At 39.9% G+C, this 20,885-nt stretch overlaps 3 protein-coding genes across 4 annotated transcripts; 1 reads left to right on the top strand and 2 right to left on the bottom strand.

Annotated features, from left to right (window-relative positions):
- The first annotated feature begins 2,700 nt into the window (after window positions 1-2,700).
- Window positions 2,701-6,013, top strand: vma21 (vacuolar ATPase assembly factor VMA21). The gene is made up of 3 exons (XM_068325608.1): window positions 2,701-2,867; window positions 3,155-3,264; window positions 5,804-6,013. The coding sequence occupies exons 1-3, from the start codon at window positions 2,806-2,808 to the stop codon at window positions 5,941-5,943; spliced, it is 312 nt and encodes a 103-aa protein (XP_068181709.1). The 5' UTR covers window positions 2,701-2,805; the 3' UTR covers window positions 5,944-6,013.
- A 4,773-nt stretch (window positions 6,014-10,786) lies between these two features.
- On the bottom strand, window positions 10,787-13,945 carry LOC137602533 (gap junction alpha-3 protein-like). Its single transcript, XM_068325358.1, has 2 exons — window positions 13,689-13,945; window positions 10,787-12,840 (listed from the first exon to the last, which is right to left on the bottom strand). Exon 2 carries the CDS (start codon window positions 12,820-12,822, stop codon window positions 11,731-11,733), a length of 1,092 nt encoding a protein of 363 aa, XP_068181459.1. The 5' UTR covers window positions 12,823-12,840; window positions 13,689-13,945; the 3' UTR covers window positions 10,787-11,730.
- Window positions 13,946-14,409: 464 nt separating this feature from the next.
- On the bottom strand, window positions 14,410-17,616 carry LOC137602564 (gap junction beta-1 protein-like). Of its 2 annotated transcripts, XM_068325410.1 has the most exons (3): window positions 17,485-17,616; window positions 16,941-17,021; window positions 14,410-16,675 (listed from the first exon to the last, which is right to left on the bottom strand). In XM_068325410.1, the coding sequence occupies exon 3, from the start codon at window positions 16,659-16,661 to the stop codon at window positions 15,834-15,836; it is 828 nt and encodes a 275-aa protein (XP_068181511.1). In that variant the 5' UTR covers window positions 16,662-16,675; window positions 16,941-17,021; window positions 17,485-17,616; the 3' UTR covers window positions 14,410-15,833. The 2 variants fall into 2 exon arrangements, with proteins under 2 accessions (XP_068181511.1, XP_068181513.1); XM_068325412.1 differs by lacking the exon at window positions 16,941-17,021 and having other exon boundaries at window positions 17,485-17,556.
- Window positions 17,617-20,885: the final 3,269 nt, after the last annotated feature.

Raw genomic sequence — 20,885 nt, 5'->3', positions numbered from 1 at the left:
AATTATTTTATTCTGGTACATTGTTGTTTTAATCCGTCCATTTAGTCCAATAGGCATGCATCTTTGCACACCTCTTTATCAGTTCTTGAGAAGAGTCCAAATTTTGTTAATGTTCATTTTGTTGTTCCTTTCAAGGGTTGTTTCTGGTCAATTTTATGATTTCAGTGCCTTTGGAGCATTCATAACGTCTTGCATGGGCTCAGTTACTGCACAAAGGTTACAATGACATTTGTTTTCACAGGATTAACAACATAGCGGCACTCATAAACTCAATGTATGTGTGTGTGTGTGTGTGTGTGTGTGTGTGTGTGTGTGTGTGTGTGTGTGTGTGTGTGTGTGTGTGTGTGTGTGTGTGTGTGTGTGTGTGTGTGTGTGCGTGTGTGTGGTTTTTGCAATGTGGAACTGACTCTGTGACTGTGGTTTAACGAGAGTGCATTATCAGAAATGACCTGAAGACAGTCCTTGTGTTCTAGTGGTTTACACTGTACAGCATTCATGGGGATATTAACCAAGACATTTTCACTTTTATAAGTCTGGGATCACTCCAGGAAAAACTCACTAAATATCAAACTGAAAAAAGATCTTTGATGCAGATGCCGGTGGGTTGTTTTTGAGTGTTTTGGTCTTACAATGCTTCACTGTCTTCAGTTCAACAACAGCAGCTGCATATCTCTACCAGACAGAAAGGATGCTGCTGCTATGGAAACCACTAGATTACACAAAAAATAATCCATGCCCTACATTCAAGGCAATTAGAATGACCATTGCAAGACACAGTTAGCAGCCTCTCAAAATAAATAACCGGTGACCCTAAGCCTAACCTAACCTAACCCTAAACAGGCAGTACAACAGGCAGTACAACACAGACAGTACAACAGGCAGTACAACACAGGTAGTACAACACAGGCAGGACAACACAGGCAGTACATCAGACAGTACAGCACGAAGTATTAGACGAAATACAAGGGATGGTAAACATCTCTATACACTCTTTAATCCCTTAGGGGAAGTGATGTGTCGTAGTCCCTGAGTTGATGGGGAGAGAGAGAGATAGGTTGTCAGGTGCTGGGGAGAGGGCAGGGCAGTGTGAGGGTAGAGTTCAAGGCTATGGCAGGGGGCAGAGCAGGGAGGGAGTTGAGCCTCCTGACCGCCTGGTGAAAGAAACTGTCCTTGAGCCTGCTGGTTTTGGCCCTGCAGACTCTGCAGTCTCCTACCTGATGGCTTTGCGGGTGAGGCGGGTGTTGTAAATGTCTGTAAGGGAAGGGAGAGGGACACCAGTGATCTTTTCAGCTGCTCTCACAATGCGCTGCAGGGTCTTACGGCAGGAAACGGTGCAGGCGCCGCACCACACGGTGATACAGCTGGTCAGGATGCTCTTGATGGTGCCTCTGTAGAAGGTCAGCACGATAGGGGGTGGGGCTCTTTCTCTCCTCAGTTTGCAGAGGAAGTACAGGCGTTGTTGGGCTTTTTTTTTTTTAAATTTTATTTTATATACTGGTTTGATCCCCGAAGGGAAATTAAGAACGCACACTCTAGCTACTGATTACAAACGCATGCATACATATATATTTGTGAGTACAGGCCCCTGTATCACACACACACACACAAAGGGGCCTGTAGGCATGCAGGGGAGGTAGAGTGGCAGGCAGCTCCTTCTTGGTGCGCCTCAAATGAGCAATTTGTAAAGGGGACGGCACCTTGCTCAAGGGTGCCTCGGCAGTGCTCCGGAGATGAGCTGACACCTCCCACTGTCAGCTCACCTCCGGGTATTTTTGGGGGGGCGGGAGCGGGAATCGAACCGCCGATCTTAAATCATAGGACGACCCGCTCTACCGCCCGCTTTACCACTGAGCCACTGCCGCCCACACCAACACACCACACCATCACTTTTTGGCCAGTGATGCGGTGTTGCGGCGCCAGGACGGGCCCTCGGAGTTGTGCACACCCAGGAACTTGGTGCTGCTGACCCTTTCCACTGCAGCACCGTCGATAGTTAGTGGAGCATGCTGAGTGCGTGTTCTGCTGAAGTCCACAACAATCTCCTTCGTCTTCTCCACATTCAGATGGAGATTGTTGTCCTTGCACCACATAGCCAGGCATTTCTGTAGACTGTCTCATCGTTGTTGTTGATTTTTTGTATATATGAACTGTAATTTGAAAAATTTTAACTAAAAAAAAAAAAAAATCATGTTCAAAGTGGAGATGCATGCATCTGATAGGAAACATCAGGTTTTTTGGGAAAGAAATGATCAAAGTTATGATGTAAAAATCTTAAAATCCTAATTGGCTAATATTCTTACCTTAAATCCTGAATTTTGTTTTCATCTTAATTATGGTTAAGTTTTTTACCTATTATTATCCTTGTTTCTCTCTAACGTATTATTACTGTAATATCAATCTATAATTTCTAGGTTGATATGATATAGTATATTTATTATTTATTATATTTTAGACATCTGTTTTATATGACCCCTGTCGGAGCATTTCTTGTCTGATAATTACATTACATCACAAATACAAATAAATGTGCTAAATTATCTTAATGTCTTATTATTTTTTATTATTGATGACGAGTTGTTTCATATTGTTCTACTGCAAGATGTAAAAGTACAGATTACAGGCAGCCCTTACAGAAAACTTCCAAATCGGATTTGTTCTCGCGATATTCCTGACGTCACGCTCGTCACGTGACCGCCCGCGACCCAAGGCGGAAGAAGGGGGTTCTGCAGCGACAATAAGCAGACGGAAAAGCTAGCGTTGACAACTTGTTTTCCGCTTCTCTTTGTATCTAGGATCAACTCAGCCATGGACGGATCTCTCAGAGCCTCTTCAGACATAGCAGGCGGACCGCCGCCTTATTTTAGAGGGTGAGCAACGATATATTATTAAAAATTTAAACTGTTAGCTAGCTAGCAAACGTCGTATCTGTTGTAGCATGAGGCAACTTGTCTTCCAATTTGAACCCGTGTCCGAGTGCGACCACATGCCAGCGTTTACAAAAGACTTTTATTCAGTTTGTTGTAGTTCTGGAACACAACATTAATTATCAGCAGGGACATTCCCACATCAGTAGACGGTCCACATGTTTGTCTCGTTGTTCCTTAACAGTGAGGTCGCTGTGTTGTTGATGGTGAACTTTTGCCCTCCTTTGCAGAAATGACAGCTCGCTGGTTTCAGCCCTGAAGACACTGCTGTTCTTCACCGTCCTGATGGTCACGTTACCCATCGGGCTGTACTTCACTTCAAAGGCCTACATCTTTGAGAGTGCGGGTTTTAACACTACCATATTTGTTTTTGCGTGACAAAAGCAGACCCATGCGTGTTTGTGATGATGCACAGTCTAGATTAAACGAGAATGCTGGTTGGTTCCAGGTCAACGCTTTAAATGGAAAGCATTAAACAGGGAGGTCTTCTGCAGACTTCAAACACATTTGTTGTCTAATGTTGGCTTCAGCGGTGGCAGCAACACAGACAGGGCAAATGAACATTTATTCCCCTCATATTGGTTCTGTAACAGAGGAAGTTCGTCTACAGATCTGTGATACTTGTTTTCCTTTCGGCTTTTCCCTTCAGAGGTCGCCACAGTGAATCATCTAACCCCGTCTTCCTCTTTCACACCAACTACCTTCATGTCCTCTTTCACTACAATGTATGATTATAAGTTTTGCCCAATAATTTTGATGTGGTAGATGTAAGGCAAAAAATATTACATGCAGTATACTAAATTTTTTTTAAGGTAAGATACCAACATTTGGATAGTAGGACAAAGTACAAAAATATAGATGTAAAATATCAAACATGCATGATACGTAATTTGGCATTTAAATGGGAAAGCATATCCACTATGACCAGTTACAGTACTCACCACCCTCAGGTTTTTTAATATTCTGGAATATTTTTTTGTATACTATATTGATCCCCGAAAAGACCTTAGTTTCACACTGGAGTACGTACTGTTGGTTTTTAGTCATGCATATATATTGTATACAAGGGGCCTGTGGGCATGCAGTGTGGGGGAGGTGGCATGGTGGGCAGCTCCTGCGGGGCGCGCCCTAAAGAGCAACTTGTAAAAGAGATGGCGCTTTGCTAAAGGGCGCCTTGGCAGCGCTCGGTAGGTGTGCTGACACGTCCCACTGTCAGCTCACACTCCGAGGTGGTTGGGCAGGAGCGGGAATCAAACAGCCAATCTTGGGAACATTGACCGACCTCCTCTACTGCGCACTCTACAACTGAGCCACTGCCAGAACTGGAATTTATTTTGGCATTAACACTTTTCACACAACATGCTTTAACGTAGTTCAATACTGTTGTAATGCTTCAGACAGAACGCAGACATCTCATCAGTGCACAGCTATTTTCATCAGCATCAAGTCTACTTCTGGTTCATGTCTCTGACAGCTTTTGCACATGGAAAGACCATATTTTTTCCATGAACAGAGTATGCCTCAAACCACTCCTGTAGCCCCGATTGCATGTGTGGAGTCATTGTTCCTCCTCTTGCACTACTATGTGGGACTATGTTTGAGAGGTACATTGTTGAGCCTCTTCCTTAAAGTATTCATGGACAAAAAAGAACTCTCATAGTCTAATGCTAGATTTTTATTTTAAACTCAAATTGGATTTAATGTGACTTTGTTTCAGCAACAGTATACGTCTCGCTACAACAGTTTTAGATGAGAAGAAACTTTTCAGATCAGATTATGTCATCCCAACCCACACCCCTTTCAGAATAGTGGGCTGTTTTCCACTGGTCTAAAAATTAAACTTTTAATTTGTGGTTCAGATGTAACAAGTAGTGGAAATTCCAAGTGTGTAAATTCTTAAGGCACTGAACATATCGCAATAAATGAACTGGGCATAATTACACTTATCAATGAATACAAACGTTACATTGGGCTGTCTTGTTTATAAGTTTAAATTAGAGTATGTAGATAAATGTCTTGGGACACCTGACCCTTAAGTCTGCAGGAACTTTCATAACCTATTTAAAATTCAAAGGTATGAAATCTGGAGCAGAGGGGGACCTTCCAAAACTGGTCCCACAAAGTTGGAAATATAGAGTTGCCCAAAATGTCTTTTAATACTGAATCTCTAGGATGTCTGTTCACTGGAGGTAAGGAGCTTAGCCCTACCAGTCAGGCACAAAGCATCTAGTAGCTAATGTTCTTCTGGCATCCACCAAACCCAGACTCATCCAGCAGACTGCTGGGCAGACGAGTGTGATTCATTTCAGGCATAGAAAGCTCACGAAGATCCTGGTGCACACCTTTTGTGTAAATGTTTTTACAGTAGAGGAAGTTTGGAACACCGGAGTTAATGAGTGAACATTGAATTGTGGATTTTTATGCACTATATACCTCCACACTTGATTACCCCACTGTGATCTAACTGTGTGTGCCACTTTGTGGCTGAGTTGCTGTTGTTGTTAAACACTTCCATTTTCATATAGACCACATAGTTAACCATAGAATATATAGAGAAAGAATTTTGCGGAGTTGTTAAGGTGGCATCTCATGACAGTACCATGCTTAAATTCAGTTCCAAAGAGACACAGATGTTTGTGAATTTCAGACTGCTGGCTTTTGTAGAGTGGATTACTATGTGGAAAGGCAACTTTTTTCCAAATAGTTTATTACAGGCAGTGGCCGTAGCCAACCAGACATAGACAGAGATTAGGTAGCTGTCTAAATGACATAGAAGATAATTTTTAACATAAAATTAATCATCACATTGCCTACACATACTGAATCTGCCTTATGGTCAGTGCCATTGATTTGTTTACCGTTTTCCATTTATTTTGCAGGTTCCATGAAGATGTCCAGCTCTGACAGCTACTTCTATGCAGCGATCGTTGCTGTGCTCGCTGTGCATGTGGTTTTGGCTCTGTTTGTTTATGTGGCCTGGAATGAAGGCACACCTCAAGTGAAGGGCAAACACGATTAAGGCACACCTTTGACTCTTAATACTAAACGAGATGGGTATATTCAAGCCTGGATTCACCCCCCCCCCCACCCCCCATCACAGGCCCCAGGATTACACATAGCCCCATCTACTTTATAGAACCAGGCCTGATCCAGTTCTTGCTTCGACTTCCACATTAAAGCAAGAAGGTGTTGTATTGTTTTCTGGCATGGGGGGATTGAACTCCGCTGGTTGTGCTTTAACTTCAGCCTCTGTTGGCCCGTGTTTTGAATTCTGTTCTCTGAAAATTATATTTTTATTGAAAGAGGATGGCCTGTATTTTTGAGGCTTTGTTTCAAGCTGCTATTTGGCTAAGCTCTGTAGATCCCTTCACAGTAAAGTTTTTTGTCATGCATGAAAAAGGACTGAGTTGTGATTGACTCCAAAATGTTCTCCATTTGTTTTCTGACTTTTTACTTAGTTCATCAAATTTCTGTTCTTTTGTGCATCCAAACGCGTCTTTGGTTCAGTTTTAGTCATAATGTAGCATTCATAGTAATTTGCTTCAAATTCTGTTTGATGTCTTAAATATTCCAGTGTCATCCATTTGTTCCTGTAATCATGTATTTTTGTCTGTGTTTTAAACTGGTGAGAGTAGTATTCTGAAAATTAGGTAATGCGATAATATTGCATCAAAACTGTTTTTCTATTGGTGTTTGGTGATTTAAGAATGTAGTATGTGAAGTCTGTGATGGAGATGATGAATTGGTCATTAAATTATTTTAAAAAAAGTTCTCTAATAGGAACTGACAAAAACGGATGGTTTCAGGTGTTTTGTATCTTATCTTTTTTTTTAAACAAATACTTTAAAGGTTTGTAATTTTTAAGTCTGGCTCAGGCCTGGCAACGTGACATGTCAGTGGCTTACAGAGAAATAAGTTCTTGTCTAACATATATTTAAGTTAGGCTCTTATAAGCTACATCACACCAGAAGCTGTGACAAGCTATCATCCACTCTGTGAACCACACTAAAAACATGTGCACTGAGATCAGATACATGTGTGTGTGTGTGTGTGTGTGTGTGTTTTTGCATTGACTGACTTTCTATACGAAGGATTTTGGGATGGCTTTATTTATTTGGAGCCAAGATCAGAGCTTGAGTTGAAAAGGATGTGGAAGTGACTTGTGTTTGTGTGACTCCTATCAGATTTGTCATGTCGCTTCCCCAGAGTCAGTTTCAGCTGTCACAACAGTTTGACGTAAGATGCTTTGTCATTATAGTCATAAAACAAGATTGTTTTGAATTAAAAACAACTTAAATGTGAGTTATTCTGTTATTAATTATAATAGCACTTGGAGGCAGCAGGGACAAAAACTGACATGGTCATGAATTCAACAAGTGGGTCATAGAAGAACACAATTGAATCATAAAGTCTTAAAACTGACTACATAATTTATCCTCTACCAAAATAAATGTGCCATGAGTAAGATTTTTTTTAAAAATATACTGTCTTTACAAAACCTTTCCAGAGGGATCATTTATCCCAGACCTGATGGGAGGTAATGTTGAAAGGGATCAATCTGGTACCTGTAGCAAGTGGAGCTTTCTCACAAGTCTACAGCAAACACAGTTCATGAAAAACTTATTGTCTGCATAGCGTTTGAGCTCTCACGTGGTGGCAGAAGACGGCACAAAGAAACCCAGACAAGGACTCAGCTGCCAAACTTACAATGATGTTTTCTGCCTCAAACCATGTCAGCAGCACGTCTGTCTTATTTTTCATCCCTAACATGATCCCTCTTCAAACTCACATTTTGCTCTGAGATGATGATGATGACGATGACAATTAGCTGACAGACCTGCAAACTCTTTCACTTAGTGAGTCAGCAAAAATCAGAAACCGAGTTTTCCCTTTCTCTGATATTTAATAGGCTCATTCCTTTTGTATAGTGAAGTTAGTACAAGGGCAGTTGTGGCCTCTGGCTTTTTGTCATGTATTACACATTGGCTGGTTTACACAGTCAATCTGATGACGTACCAGAGTGTATACAACACTTCAATGAGTCAGATTAGATGAGCATAACAAAAACGAGTCTGGATTTTAATTTGTATCCTGTGTCCTACATTTTTATACATGTGTATTGCATTTCTTATTCAAATAATGAATAAAAAAACAGCATACAACATATATGTAACCACTTTACCACTACTAAATTTATACTTTATATCCCCGACTTTTATGAAGTGGGCTCAACAGAGGTAAACAGCATAACTTACTTGATGATGCATTTTAAAGTTCCCCGTTTTGAAGACATAAAACTGGGAAGGGTTTCAAAATTAGATTAAACTGATAAATTCTTCACTTTTTTTAAAGTAAAATAATGCAAACTGCTATGTTTTTGCCATCATTTAATTTATATTCCTAAATCTTACAGTGGACCTTTAATGGGAAATGCAAAATACAAAAACTACAATGAATCAGTTTGTATCAGTTTTATCCATCACAAAATGTCTTCTAAGGTTGAATCACAGGTTATATCGTTTGGGTCAGTAAAACAAGAAACGGAGAACTTTCTCCTGAACATTTAATGTTGGCAACAGGACGATAGTTTTAGTCATAGGCGCAACAACAAAGAGTGTGTTCATTTTCTACATGAAAGGAATGGATCACCAGTAAATGAAAGTGACGTTTATAGGGAGTCTGTCTATTGCAGACGGTGCGATTATTCTATAGTCATTTTATTGCGAAATCAAAATGAGTTTTTTTTTGACAGGATCCACCTTTAGTAGTAAAAAATTTATTAAATTCTCATGAGCACTGATCCAATGCTTTGAGGAGAACCAAGAACACTGGAGATGTCACATCTTCCTCTACTATAAAGCAGTCAGCATTTAGGCGGTGATACCATCGCATCATGTTGTGTGAGGGTGCAGCAGCTCATATTTTTAGACGACCATGTGAATGGAACCATTAAAAGAATTAACGTGTTTTTTTTAAGTATGTTGAGCACCATTTTTTTGTCTGTCAGAATTAATTCTTTATTCATCCCAGTTGCTGTCACGATTCATCATAAAGAACCTCATTGAGAAGACTCACATTGTGAACTAAAATTAGGAGTAATGTTGAATGATGATGTGATATGACGTTGATCCATGTGAGCACATTTGTGGACAGGCATTTAACTGCAGTCCTGTGTAAGGTTTCATCAATCAGATTATTTTTTTGGCTGGCACCATTTTTGGCTTTTGTGTATACTGAGTGAGTCCAGTTTCACGTCAGCACACCACTGTGTTAGAACAGTAGGCCGCAATGGACGAACCAAACATTGATTCTGGAGAGGCTCTTTTCTGACTCAGTCGGTTGCAATCTGCAAACACAAACACTAGATGTCACTGAATCCTACACAGTGTACCAAAAACCCAGAGCAGAACACAAGCTCCTGAATTCAGTCATCAAAAGATGTTCAAACCAATGAATTGATATGTAAGAATGTTTCAGATGCAAGTAATTATTGATCAATAAAATATCCTTGCCAATGTTGTATAATGTGTTTGGATTAATATCTTTGCCAGATTATTGTGTAGTTTTAGTAGATTTCCTTTTTAGATTTTACTGCTGCAAGTGTTTGGAATTGAGTTCAATTTAAACTACTCGATCATAGTATCTTCGAGATCATTAATCATAGCCTTAACATCTGATTAAATCTATGCGTCCGTAAAATGACATATTCTAAGCTCAGAAAAGTTTTCTGTTTGCAGCTTTGTGATTGGGCCATTTCCAACAAATACACACAGATTTTAAATAGCATATTTATGTTCAGCAGATTTCTCTCAAACCTTGGAGAACCACAGATTCTTTCAGATGATCACAGAATGCCAAAAGCAATATAGAGATGATTTTTACTGTCAATGATGAAAATATAGTCTGAAAAGTAACTTGTAACTAAATCTGTCAGACAGATGTAGTGGATTAGTCAGAACTGTTTTTTCCTCCTAGACGTCAGAGTAGAATTCCAAGCTTTACTTCTGTAACATAAAAACAGCCCAAATTTGTACTTATGTGCAACTTTGTCACTTTGATCTCTGTATTTTATTCTACTCTAATATTCATTTTTATGAAACGGTTTCAATATTTGTAGCCATAAACATTATTGAAGCATTCTCCATTTCTGCAAATATGTTTCTTTTATAATGGCTCGGCCTTCTGATGCAACTCAACTTCAATTTCAGGGATTGGCCTTACAATAAAAAGATTTCATTTCAAAGTGCTGGATGACCATCTGCACTCATAATTCTTGCCTATTCATCTGTCAGCATCTCAAGAACGCACATAACCCTGGTGTTTTTTAGTAGCCTTGGTTTATTTTCACTTGTAAAAGCACATGTGATGTTTTTTTTAGAATTAGAGTCTATTGTGCTTAACGAATTGATTTATGGAGTGATGTGTTACATATAAAACAATCCTGAGTGCTTAAAAAGGCAGATTTGAAACAATTGGTCTCTGACACATACTGAGAGAAAGAGTAGTGCGTCCAGACTAAACTTACCACCACCTCAGGAAATGTATAAAATCATGTGTATAATATGTGTGTAGTATGTGTGTGCGTGTGTGTGCGTGTGCGTGTGCGTGTGCGTGTGTGTGTGTGTGTATAATCAATGACTATCATATATCCAAAGGTATGAGATGTTTCTTCATGGTCTCTGTACCAGGATCACCGTGTGCTGTGGTTTCCTGAAATTAACCAGTGTAAGATATGCATTTGTGTGATACGCAGACAGAAAATACTTATGAGATGTTTATTCCCACTCAAGCATGTCAGCTTTTAACAGGTTGAAACATTTGCATGTAAACACTGTCTTAAATGACACCAGATTCAATTTTGAAATTCCTTGCTGTCTGTCAGACTTAATGTGCATAGAATCGAATTATCTACTATCACCAATGCCATCATTTCTGCTTGATAGGCTTGATTTATTTGTGAAGATATATAACAGGTCCAACATGTGTTCCAGTAAAATGGGTTTCCCCCTTTTTTTTCGTAATCAAGACTTGAGGCTATAAATACACTGGTATTTTTAAAATATAAGACAGATTTATTTCAAGAAGTTTAACAGTTGTCACCAAGTCCTTTACAGAAAACATGTGACACAAACAAAGATATAAGAGGGATAAGCAAAACAATATGCTTATAATTGTGTCCTGGCTGTTACAATACAAAGACAAAGTGGGAGCTCCTGAGACCAGTGTCATTTCTTTCGGAAGGAATTACGTTGCGTTTCTGGAGTCGGAGTGTCCGGTCAGAGTCAAGTATTGCACCAATCTTCACTTTAGGTCTTGAAGCAAGTGAAATCTGAGAAATGGTGACCCCAAAAGGTTCAATTTGACTTCTCACCCTTTTGGATAAGCTCAAATGTGCTCAAGCCAGTGCTTAGAAACCTTCTGCTCTGAAAATGTTCCCAAAGTTTGACCAACTCATTCACATTTAGCACATTCTCAGTGGTAACAGTAAATATTTGAAGGGTTTCTATATTCAGATCAATGAAAAAACAAGCCAGTACTTACCAACACTGACAGATGATACCAAAAAAGGGCAACCATATACTCTTAACACTACAGTGTAATACCCACCTACAGGACAACTTAAACAGGTGTAAATTCATTACAAATTAGATTTCTGACCCGTCTTGATCAGATTTGACACCTTACTGGCTGACTGCATCTACTCCATATGCCCTGTTAATGTAACTCACTTCTGAATTGGAATGAGTCAAACAACATACGTTAACCTCAGAGTAATTTAAGACACTCCATAGAAACATAAACCTCTTCAAACCTTCAGATCGTCTATTCTAGTCTTGGTGCTGCTGTGTTTGACACTGCGGTCGGGCCTTGCCTGCATAGGTGACCCAGGGGCCGAGTCTGTTCTCTTCTTGCCTTTCAGGTCACATTCCTCTGTCCTGCCGCTACTCCTTTCCACCGCCAAGTTGTCTTTATTCTGTTTGTAAGCTGCTTTGCTGTGGTAGGGGTGATAGGATGAGTCTGTGCCATCAGACAGAGGGGAAAGGTTGTAGCTGGGAACGGGCGGGTAGGCTGGCTGGACTTGGTGATGCCTGTGGAAGTAGTCATCATAACTCGGTGCAAATGGTACCGAGGCCTCGCTTGGCTCCTTAGCACTACCCTCGGGGGAATGGTTACCTCTCCTGAAGGTTAGGCCTTGGCGACATTTGGTGAAGCCCAAGTGGTAAATCTCTATGAGGTTGAGAAACAGAGACACACTTGCTACCCCCAGCATGAAGACTATAAAGATGGTTTTCTCTGTGGGTCGGGATATGTAGCAGTTAACCATATTGGGGCACGGGGGTCTGTCACATGTGTACATGGGCTTCAGCTCAAAGCCATACAAGAGATACTGAGCCACAATGAAACCCACTTCAAACAGGGTTTTAATGACTACGTTGAAGACATAAGTACGCAAGAGCTCCCCCTGCAAGCGCACCCGACCCTTTTCATCCCTAATCAGAGCCTTTTTGTGTTTAGCAGTCACAATAAGAACATGCTTGGCTGAATGCTGCGCAAGTTCCCGCTCCTTCTCTTTCTCTTTATGCTTGTCTTCCATGCGCACCAAGTGGAGGATGTGTCCCAGGTAGATGAGCGTGGGCGTAGACACAAAGATGATCTGGAGCACCCAGAAACGAACGTGGGAAATGGGGAAAGTCACGTCGTAGCAGACATTCTCACAACCGGGCTGCTTGGTGTCACAGGTGAAGCCCGATTGCTCATCGCCCCACACCTTCTCTGTCGCAGCGCTAAGTATCAGGATGCGGAAGATGAAGAGGACTGTGAGCCACACCTTTCCCACCACAGTGGAGTGCTCCTGGGCTTTTTCTAGGAGCTTTCCAAGCAGATTCCAGTCCCCCATGGCTGTTTTAGCTCAGACCTGTGAAAATAAAAAATAAGGTAAGAAAGTGTGTTTTATGTCCCTCATGAATAAACTAAGAAGAAAGAAAAACTAAAATAAATCAAGAGATTATAATAAGCTTCCCTATTTCTCAAGGTCATTAATTTTCACAAATACCTTGCCAAATCCAGCAGTGCTCAAGCTAAATTATTTCTTAGGAGGAGAACTGAAAACCTAGTGTACAACCAGGGTACTTTGCTACTGAGCAGGTAGTGGGCTTTCACAAGGACTGGAATATATTTACCATAGGAGGTAGTATATATTTGGTAAGTGTGGACAGGAGGGAAGGCAGCTTCCTGTCATGATTCTGCACCTCCTGGCCTTCAAGGCTTGAGTCATTGCAACACGATCCCAAGGAAATGAAATAAAATACCTGGGAGACGTGGTGGAAGTCAAATTGGAATGAGTACTGGTATTGTCAGTTCCTGCAACACCTTGTGTTATAAATATATGATGGATGTACTTTACTGTAGCAAGGCTACAAGTTCAGTGAATGTTTTTGTGAGGATTTATTCTGATAACTGCTGACAAATTCAGAAGCTGAAAATATCTTTAGAGAGAAACCACAAATAAATCTGTGTGGTTTGAATAAATGTAGGCATATAAATTCAACCTGATTTAAAAAAAACTATGTTCAAGAGATGTAGGGAAAAGTATTCACACAAGAAAAAGTTGTATGTATTTTATAAAATTGCATTTTCACATGAAGCAGCCTTCACCCACACGTACCCAAAGTACGGTAAATTGTTTTTGACTTTTGAAAGAACTTAAATCACCAAATGTTAAGGTTTAGAACTTAAAAAAAAAAAAAAGTCATCGCAACCCACCTTGTCATCTCTTGCATCCCTTACAGTGAAGCCCTTCACGTCTTTGGGGGTCCATGAGGCGGCCTGTTTGCCGTCAGGCCTCAGTCCAACGCTGATCTTCAAGCCCACGTCAGTGTCCTTGAATGGACAGGAAATGTGGAAACACGGAAGCTTCTGTTCCTCACTGACAAATCCACTGGTCTGTCTTTTGTTTTGAAACACTACTCAGGAATCAAGATCAAAGCCCCTTCCACTGGCCACCTCAATACTCATGTAAGAATTGGTAGACACACACTCAACCATGTCCAGCCTGCCCTCCCCTGAAACCCCCCAACCCCCAGTTTAAATTTGGCACAGGGTACACTCTAATGTAAACTATTAAAGCACCCCCTTGCTTGTTGTACTGAGCGACACGGCAGCTGGCCAATGATGTTGTTCACTAAATCTGGCTGGCCACAAGTGCTTCTGGGTTCTAAATATAGCAAGTGGTTCTCTCCTATCACAAGGGACATGATTTGGAGATGAGTAGCCGTTTGCATCTTCAAGTTTCAACTCACAACCACAGGAAGGAGAAAGAAAAGTTTACATTCAATATACAGTATCTGTAAGGAAATGAGCCACAAGTCTCAGTACAAAAAGGCATCATTACAAGATAGTTACCATCCATAAACAGATTTAATTATGCTACCAATTCAGTCCACCTTTTTGAGAAACAATGGAAGAAACAGTGTATTTGTAATGTAACTTCAACAAATGTCAAATCACCAGACAGTTTATTTCTTAAAAACACTTATTCCAATCAGTCGTAACGTTACAATAACTGTCAGGTGAAGAGAATAATGTTATTTTGTTACAATGGCAGCAAATGAACATTTCATCCTCCCGATTGATGTGTCAGAAGCAGAAAATACACAAATGCACAAGAAGAACTTCAGTAGCACCAGTTGCTGAAAAGGTTAGGCTAGGTCTGACACCAAGGCATCAGAACACACAAACCAAACGATCTGTTGCTAACGTCCACTAACAACAAACACTCTGGAAGGGTCAGAGCTGCTTCAGCGGCAAAGGGGGATCTAGGCAATATCCAACATGTGGATATAATGTTAAGGCTGATTATTGTTTAGTTTCAACCCATAAAAAATTACAAATTGGATTGTTTGAACTGAAACAAGGGATGTTTGAAATGCACTAAATAGCTGTATAAACAGTTCTGAAAGAACTCAATATTAGATTTCAAGATCAGAAAGATTCCTGACAGGATATTGCCAAAGGCAGTATTAACAGTGAAGCTGCAGTGAAGTGAGAAGTATTAAAATTTGAATTCAAACACATTCATATATCAGACATGTACAGTACTGTTTTTTCCAAAGGGTCCAAACTGTGACTCAGCTGACGACTGGTGAAGCCAAATTATGGCTGGTCTGCTTTTGACGACATTTAAAGACTTTCACTCAGTACGTACTTTTCCTCCACTCCCCAGCTTTCACTCAACTGAGATATGGTATATATGAACAATATACTGACATAAATAAAACATGCCTCCTACATCCAGCATCTTAATCAGAACAGTAATGGTTGTTTAAGGACCATAAATGGTGTTTTTGCTCCTTTTATGAACATATAAATTACAAGGCCTACACTTTTTAAAATTCTTGTCCAGGAAGCCAATCGTATCATTTAGTTGAAATAAATAACAGACAAAACATTCGTTAAGACAGATATCCTTCTTAAAACAGTTTTTGCATTATTGTGATAAAACGGCTGAAATGTGACCAGAATGTGATGCATTTATGGCTGCCAAACAATTAAAGGAAATACGTATAATATGTATTCTCAAGCCGCACTTTGTCAAAAACAACCAACCAAATCTCTTAAATTTTAACACACCAATCAGAACCCATATCAATCCCCGATTTGCAGAAAATAGGCTAAAACAAACCGGTATGGCCCTATAAGCAACTCCACTTGTCTCAGACAGGTAAAATAACAACAGCAGCCAACATGTGTGTCAGTAAAGGCGATCAATAAGGAACTGACTAAATGATAAGGAAAGAATATAAACACTGGCAATAATCAAATATACAGTATATGTGACATTAATGGAGAGCAAAATGCTCATGTGTGATTACTGTGGATTAGTTTAAATAGAACAGGATGTCCTGCGTATCAGAGGGCAGAACACCTCCCACCTTTCTCAGTTGGGCTCTTTTTGGTCACAGTGAACTTAGACTTCAGAGGATGTTCTGCTATCAGCTGATTGATTTCATTTTGCCTATAAGAAGATAATCTTTGACTTATCCAGGCTCCTTTGGACTCTTCTTCAGGGCCTTGAAAGCATCGTTTGCAGGCCCTGCCTATGAGGTACACCACCTCAGCCATGTTAAGCAGCACACATACTCCAGACACCGCCAGCATGAACACAGTGAATATGGTCTTTTCTGTTGGTCTGGACACAAAACAATCCACAGTGTTGGGACATGGGTACGAGTCACACTTCACCAAACGCACCATCTTAAATCCAGGATAGATCAAATAGAAGATGTAGAGAAAGGCCACCTCAAAGATTATTCTGAAGATGATACTGATCATGTAAGTCCACCACAGAGCTCCAGTGATCTGGAACTTCTGATTCTTGATGTGTTCCAGGTCCTTGGTACTGCTGCGGCCCGTCCTCTTTAGGATCTTTTTCTCAATGTGGCGCCGGTGGGCCACATGCATGGCCACCAGCAGGGCTGGGGTGGAGACCAGTATGAGTTGAAGCGCCCACAAGCGGATGTGAGAGATGGGGAAGAACTGGTCATAGCAGACGCTGTTGCAACCGGGCTGCTGGGTATTGCATATGAAGCTGGACTTCTCATCGCCCCAGACACTCTCAGCAGCCACCACCAGGACCAGGATACGGAAGATGAAGATGACAGACAGCCAAACGCGTCCGATGCCAGTCGAGTGCCTGTTTACGCCGCTGATCACGGCATAAAAGGACCCCCAGTTCATTTTCGACTCCAGGTCTACAAAATTAAGAGTCACATTGCCAGTTCAGGTTTCATGGAGGTAGTTAGGTATATGGGTATATTTCTAGATGACGTATTTCTAATGTACAAGAAAATAGATATCATCAAACAATGTCACACTAAAAGTAAAATAAGCAAAACTTTTAAAACTTATTTTAACCTTTGTTTTGAACAAACGTTATACTTGTAGCAGGAAATAAGTTTCTGTTGTCCACCCGTTTGTTATTTAAGACAGTCATTACTGTAGATTATGGAGATTTACCAGACTCAGCCGGCAGTGCAAGCGGCGTAAGCAGCGCCAAGTCCAGAGATGACCATCTTGAGATGTGGCCTGAACATCAAGCTGGATTTGGCAGAGTCAGGAACATCAGAAAAGAACTGCCAAAAAGTGCGTTGGCCGTATAAAAGCAGCACTGAGGCCCTACCACTGCACACCGTCACAGGACGCAACAGGACAAAGCCAATTGCAAAACATTTTTGGAGCCACGTGATTGGCACACCCTGTATTAATACTGTACTCCCAAACTGTCCCACAGCATAGTTGCAGACTGCCAGCAACGAATCAGCAACACACCAATCTCATTATAGAATTTTTAAGGACAACTAAGATATCTTTCTAACAAAGGTTACCAATTAATTTTTACTATCAATACTACTGATGGGTTTTAATATAATCACTACAAAGGGTGATGAGAATTTAAACATCATAGTTGGTCAGTTTGAGGTAATGGGTCATGTCAGCCATTAGTCACATGAACTCTGACCTCATAAGGAACTGAATGTTAGTATAAAATGACATATTTTACCTTCAGCTGTGATGGTACACAATAATGTGTACAAGGCAAGAAGAAATCAAGCAGTTTTTTAGCGAGCCAAAAGGCTGGATTGAGAACAAGATGTGTTTGGAAAATGCTAATCATTCCTCCACCGCTAACCACTGCCCAGCACCGTAGCAGTCATATGCTCTTATATAAACCATTTACATACAATGGAAGCCTTTATTTGGCTGCAACAAGACTCTTTAGAATTCAGATCAAATGCCTCGATTTCCGCCTCCACAGACCAAAAGAAGGAATCTGTGTGGACACAGAAGAGCTCAGCCTGACACATTATTTATTGTGCACGGCGGGGCAGAGAAGTGAGGGAAGCTTTTGACCTGAGCCAGTCATTGAGAAGACAGTGACCAACTGGGTTTGCAGATTCAACTAGAAAATAGTTCAGCTGGTTGACCCAAAATAAACAGTAGAGTAAAATGGATTTGGGGTTCATCTTTTTACATCAGGTCTCAACTAGGACACTACTTGTTTACAAAGAAAACTGTTCGATTGTTTTGCTGATATATCTATTCATATTGTACTCATATTGTCAGCAGTGTTAACATTGATTTCAATTATGGTTTTTTATAATGCACAAATATTACTTGAGTACACAGTGTTCAAGCCACTGAAAATCAAGCATAATGCTCAATTCAACCTCAAATGACTGTACTCTCAAAGTTGATTTTGTTTCAACTCCTCCCTATAAGTGCAGAAATAATAATTTATTGTAAGAAACTGACAGTTACTGAAAACATTTATTTGCTGTTAAACACCAGATGACCTACAGGATTTTTGCGACTGACAACACATGTAGTGGGTGGGTTTGGGAAGCCTGCAAATTCTCTGAATGAACTACACATCTCTATTCTCCTCAGAATAAACAGAAAAAAATGCAGAGACATGATGCATAGCAATGTGGATAGCCATTTAGTGACACAGATATAATTAATGTACACTCAACATAAAATAATAAATCAGCCAGTGGACAAGAACTTAAAACCCCAACAAACATGGCTGTGAATATTAACAGCAAAGGAAAATATTGCATAGAAAATGAAAATAGTTGGCACCTAATGTACCTCACATATACTCAGTAGTACTTAAAGAGGGCAGGTATTGTGACTGAACTGGCGCCACCTAGTGGCTTGGATTGATAGGATTTGAACAGTAGCTGTGCAAAGATACAGCACATAAATGAAACAGATAGTTTAAATAAAAATAAAACGTACTAAAATGTATTCATGTCCTTGAATATTCCTCCATGTAAAGTAAAAAAAAAAATCATTGTTTCGTGCTTTAACACTTCTTCACAGAAAAGTCTAGATTTGTTGAATGTTAAAAAAGACATTACAGTATTTTCAAAACAACATTTAAGATACATTATATAACATTAACTTAACTCTTCATAATTCGAAACAAAAGCATATGCAAGATAAAGCTGAAAATATTCATTTACTGTACATAGATTTATCCTGGTACCACAGGATAAAATAAAGATTGATTGACAAACTCCTGTGATTTAAAGAACAAAATGACACCAACGCAATCCCTGCTATCTGAACTACTTCCTGCTTTGTATGTAGCACGATATAAGGTACTTTTCCCACTCAGTGTCCAGTTTTCTCTTCTTAACTTCAGCTGCACCTAAACAGCAAATAACAATCAGTTAAACAAAGTGTGATGGTACCACAGAATATTTCGAATATAAATAATCAGGTCACATATACTACACTGCCACTCTAGATGAACAAATTGGAGTAAAAATTCAAACTGAAACTTACATTTTTTTCCAAGATCTTCATTCCTGAGGTTGCCACTTTTTGCATGTCCATTCTGAGCCAGTCTCACAGACAGCGATGCACCCCTCCTGAAATGAAGATAATACCATGCAGTGATAATTAGACATTAGCTACTGGCCTTGAAACTGCAGAGCAAAACCCCATATAGAAATGGTAAGTAATATTCACTCACAAACAGTACTTCTTTTTCTAATTATCAAAGGAAGTAGTCAGAGTTGAACTTAAAACAGTGTGATGTCACATGAACAGACTGAAACAGCATGTCAGGTGTAAACCACAATGGCCAGCTGCATGCAGAATGTTAAGTTAGCAGACTCTGGGTTAACTCAGCATCACAAAATGCTTCTTCCTTGTTCTGTTCTGATGGACTACAGAGTTTATAGTTTGGAACACAAAGCCTGAACAGAATCATCAGAAAAACAAAACTAATTAAATGGAGATGGTGCAGGTTATGCGGTGTAATGTTAGGACACGCACAACTTTATGAAGCCTTGTTTTAATATTCTGTCTGCCATATCAAGCAGAGCTGCTGCGTTACATTGTTGATTCAAATCCATTCATCCTGTGCCAATGTTCTCTTGCTTTTCCTTTGACATTAACCTTAACTTCTTAACAATGCTTTTAACAAAATCAGCACATGAACAACCAACCTATAACTTTGCCTGTGGCATTTTTTATTTACAGGTTAAAAAGGAGCAAATCTGGTAGCAGTTAATATTGCAGACTACATTAAAAACATTTAGAAAACATCATAGGCGAAGATAATTACTGACATAGATCTGTTGGCTGAAATCACTTCAGCCAACAACACCTCTGTGGATATACTGTATGTCAAGCAGCTCTTCATTGGAGAAAATAAGCGAGTGTTTAAGATGTAGGCTGATATAAGTTAAATGATGAGACAAGAATGAGTGGTAGGATATGTAGAGAGGTATGAATACATTGTTTCTGTTTGAAATAAAAGTGAATGATCCAACGTTAAAACATCATTGAGCAGCCTCATGAAATAACATTGGTTATGATGGTTGATTTAGCTTAACCCCACAGAAAACATCACATGACCTCGGTAAAGTCATTCATAGCTGAATGGAGGCATACATTCAAAGTTCTGACTGGAACTTGAAACTGTCATGCTGTCTCAAGTTGCTTTTGGATAAAGCTTACTTGTATTTTTCTTCTAAAATGATTTACAATCGACAAACAAACACAGAACTTGAAAGGGTGATATGAAAACAACAACATGTTGGACTGTGATGCTGTACTCATGTGCTCTCAATTTGCTATAGTAGGAAGCAGCGGAGTTACATGTGACACCTAATGGTAAAATCAAGTATTGCAATAATCGAACCAAAGACCTTCTTTCTTTGAGGTAACAGCGCTACGCACTGTTCCAACACACAGCCCTGAGTTTAATCAGGAATTTTTTAAATTAATTTTTATTTGCCAGCCCAATTGGAGTTTTGTCAGCCAACAATAACAAACAGAATAGCTCACTTCTGGGAACAAATGGCCCAAACATCGACTGTCGAGTCTTCTTTTACAAGCCTGGGATATGTAGATCTTGCAGTTGTCCTGTATCAACCATCTATT

This window comes from Antennarius striatus, chromosome 10 (genome assembly GCF_040054535.1).
Source record: "Antennarius striatus isolate MH-2024 chromosome 10, ASM4005453v1, whole genome shotgun sequence".
NCBI lineage: Eukaryota > Metazoa > Chordata > Actinopteri > Lophiiformes > Antennariidae > Antennarius > Antennarius striatus.
The sequence above is the reverse complement of the archived record's forward strand: the minus strand, read 5'-3'. Positions and strand labels throughout refer to the sequence as shown.

Bases quoted from the DNA above. Each gene is read 5' to 3' on its own strand.
- LOC137602564 (XM_068325410.1), bottom strand. From the start codon at position 16,661: ATGAACTGGGGGTCCTTTTATGCCGTGATCAGCGGCGTAAACAGGCAC.
- LOC137602533 (XM_068325358.1), bottom strand. From the start codon at position 12,822: ATGGGGGACTGGAATCTGCTTGGAAAGCTCCTAGAAAAAGCCCAGGAG.
- vma21 (XM_068325608.1), top strand. From the start codon at position 2,806: ATGGACGGATCTCTCAGAGCCTCTTCAGACATAGCAGGCGGACCGCCG. The intron at 2,868-3,154 runs GTGAGCAACGAT...CCTCCTTTGCAG, and splicing joins CCGCCGCCTTATTTTAGAGG to AAATGACAGCTCGCTGGTTT. The intron at 3,265-5,803 runs GTGCGGGTTTTA...TTTATTTTGCAG, and splicing joins AAAGGCCTACATCTTTGAGA to GTTCCATGAAGATGTCCAGC.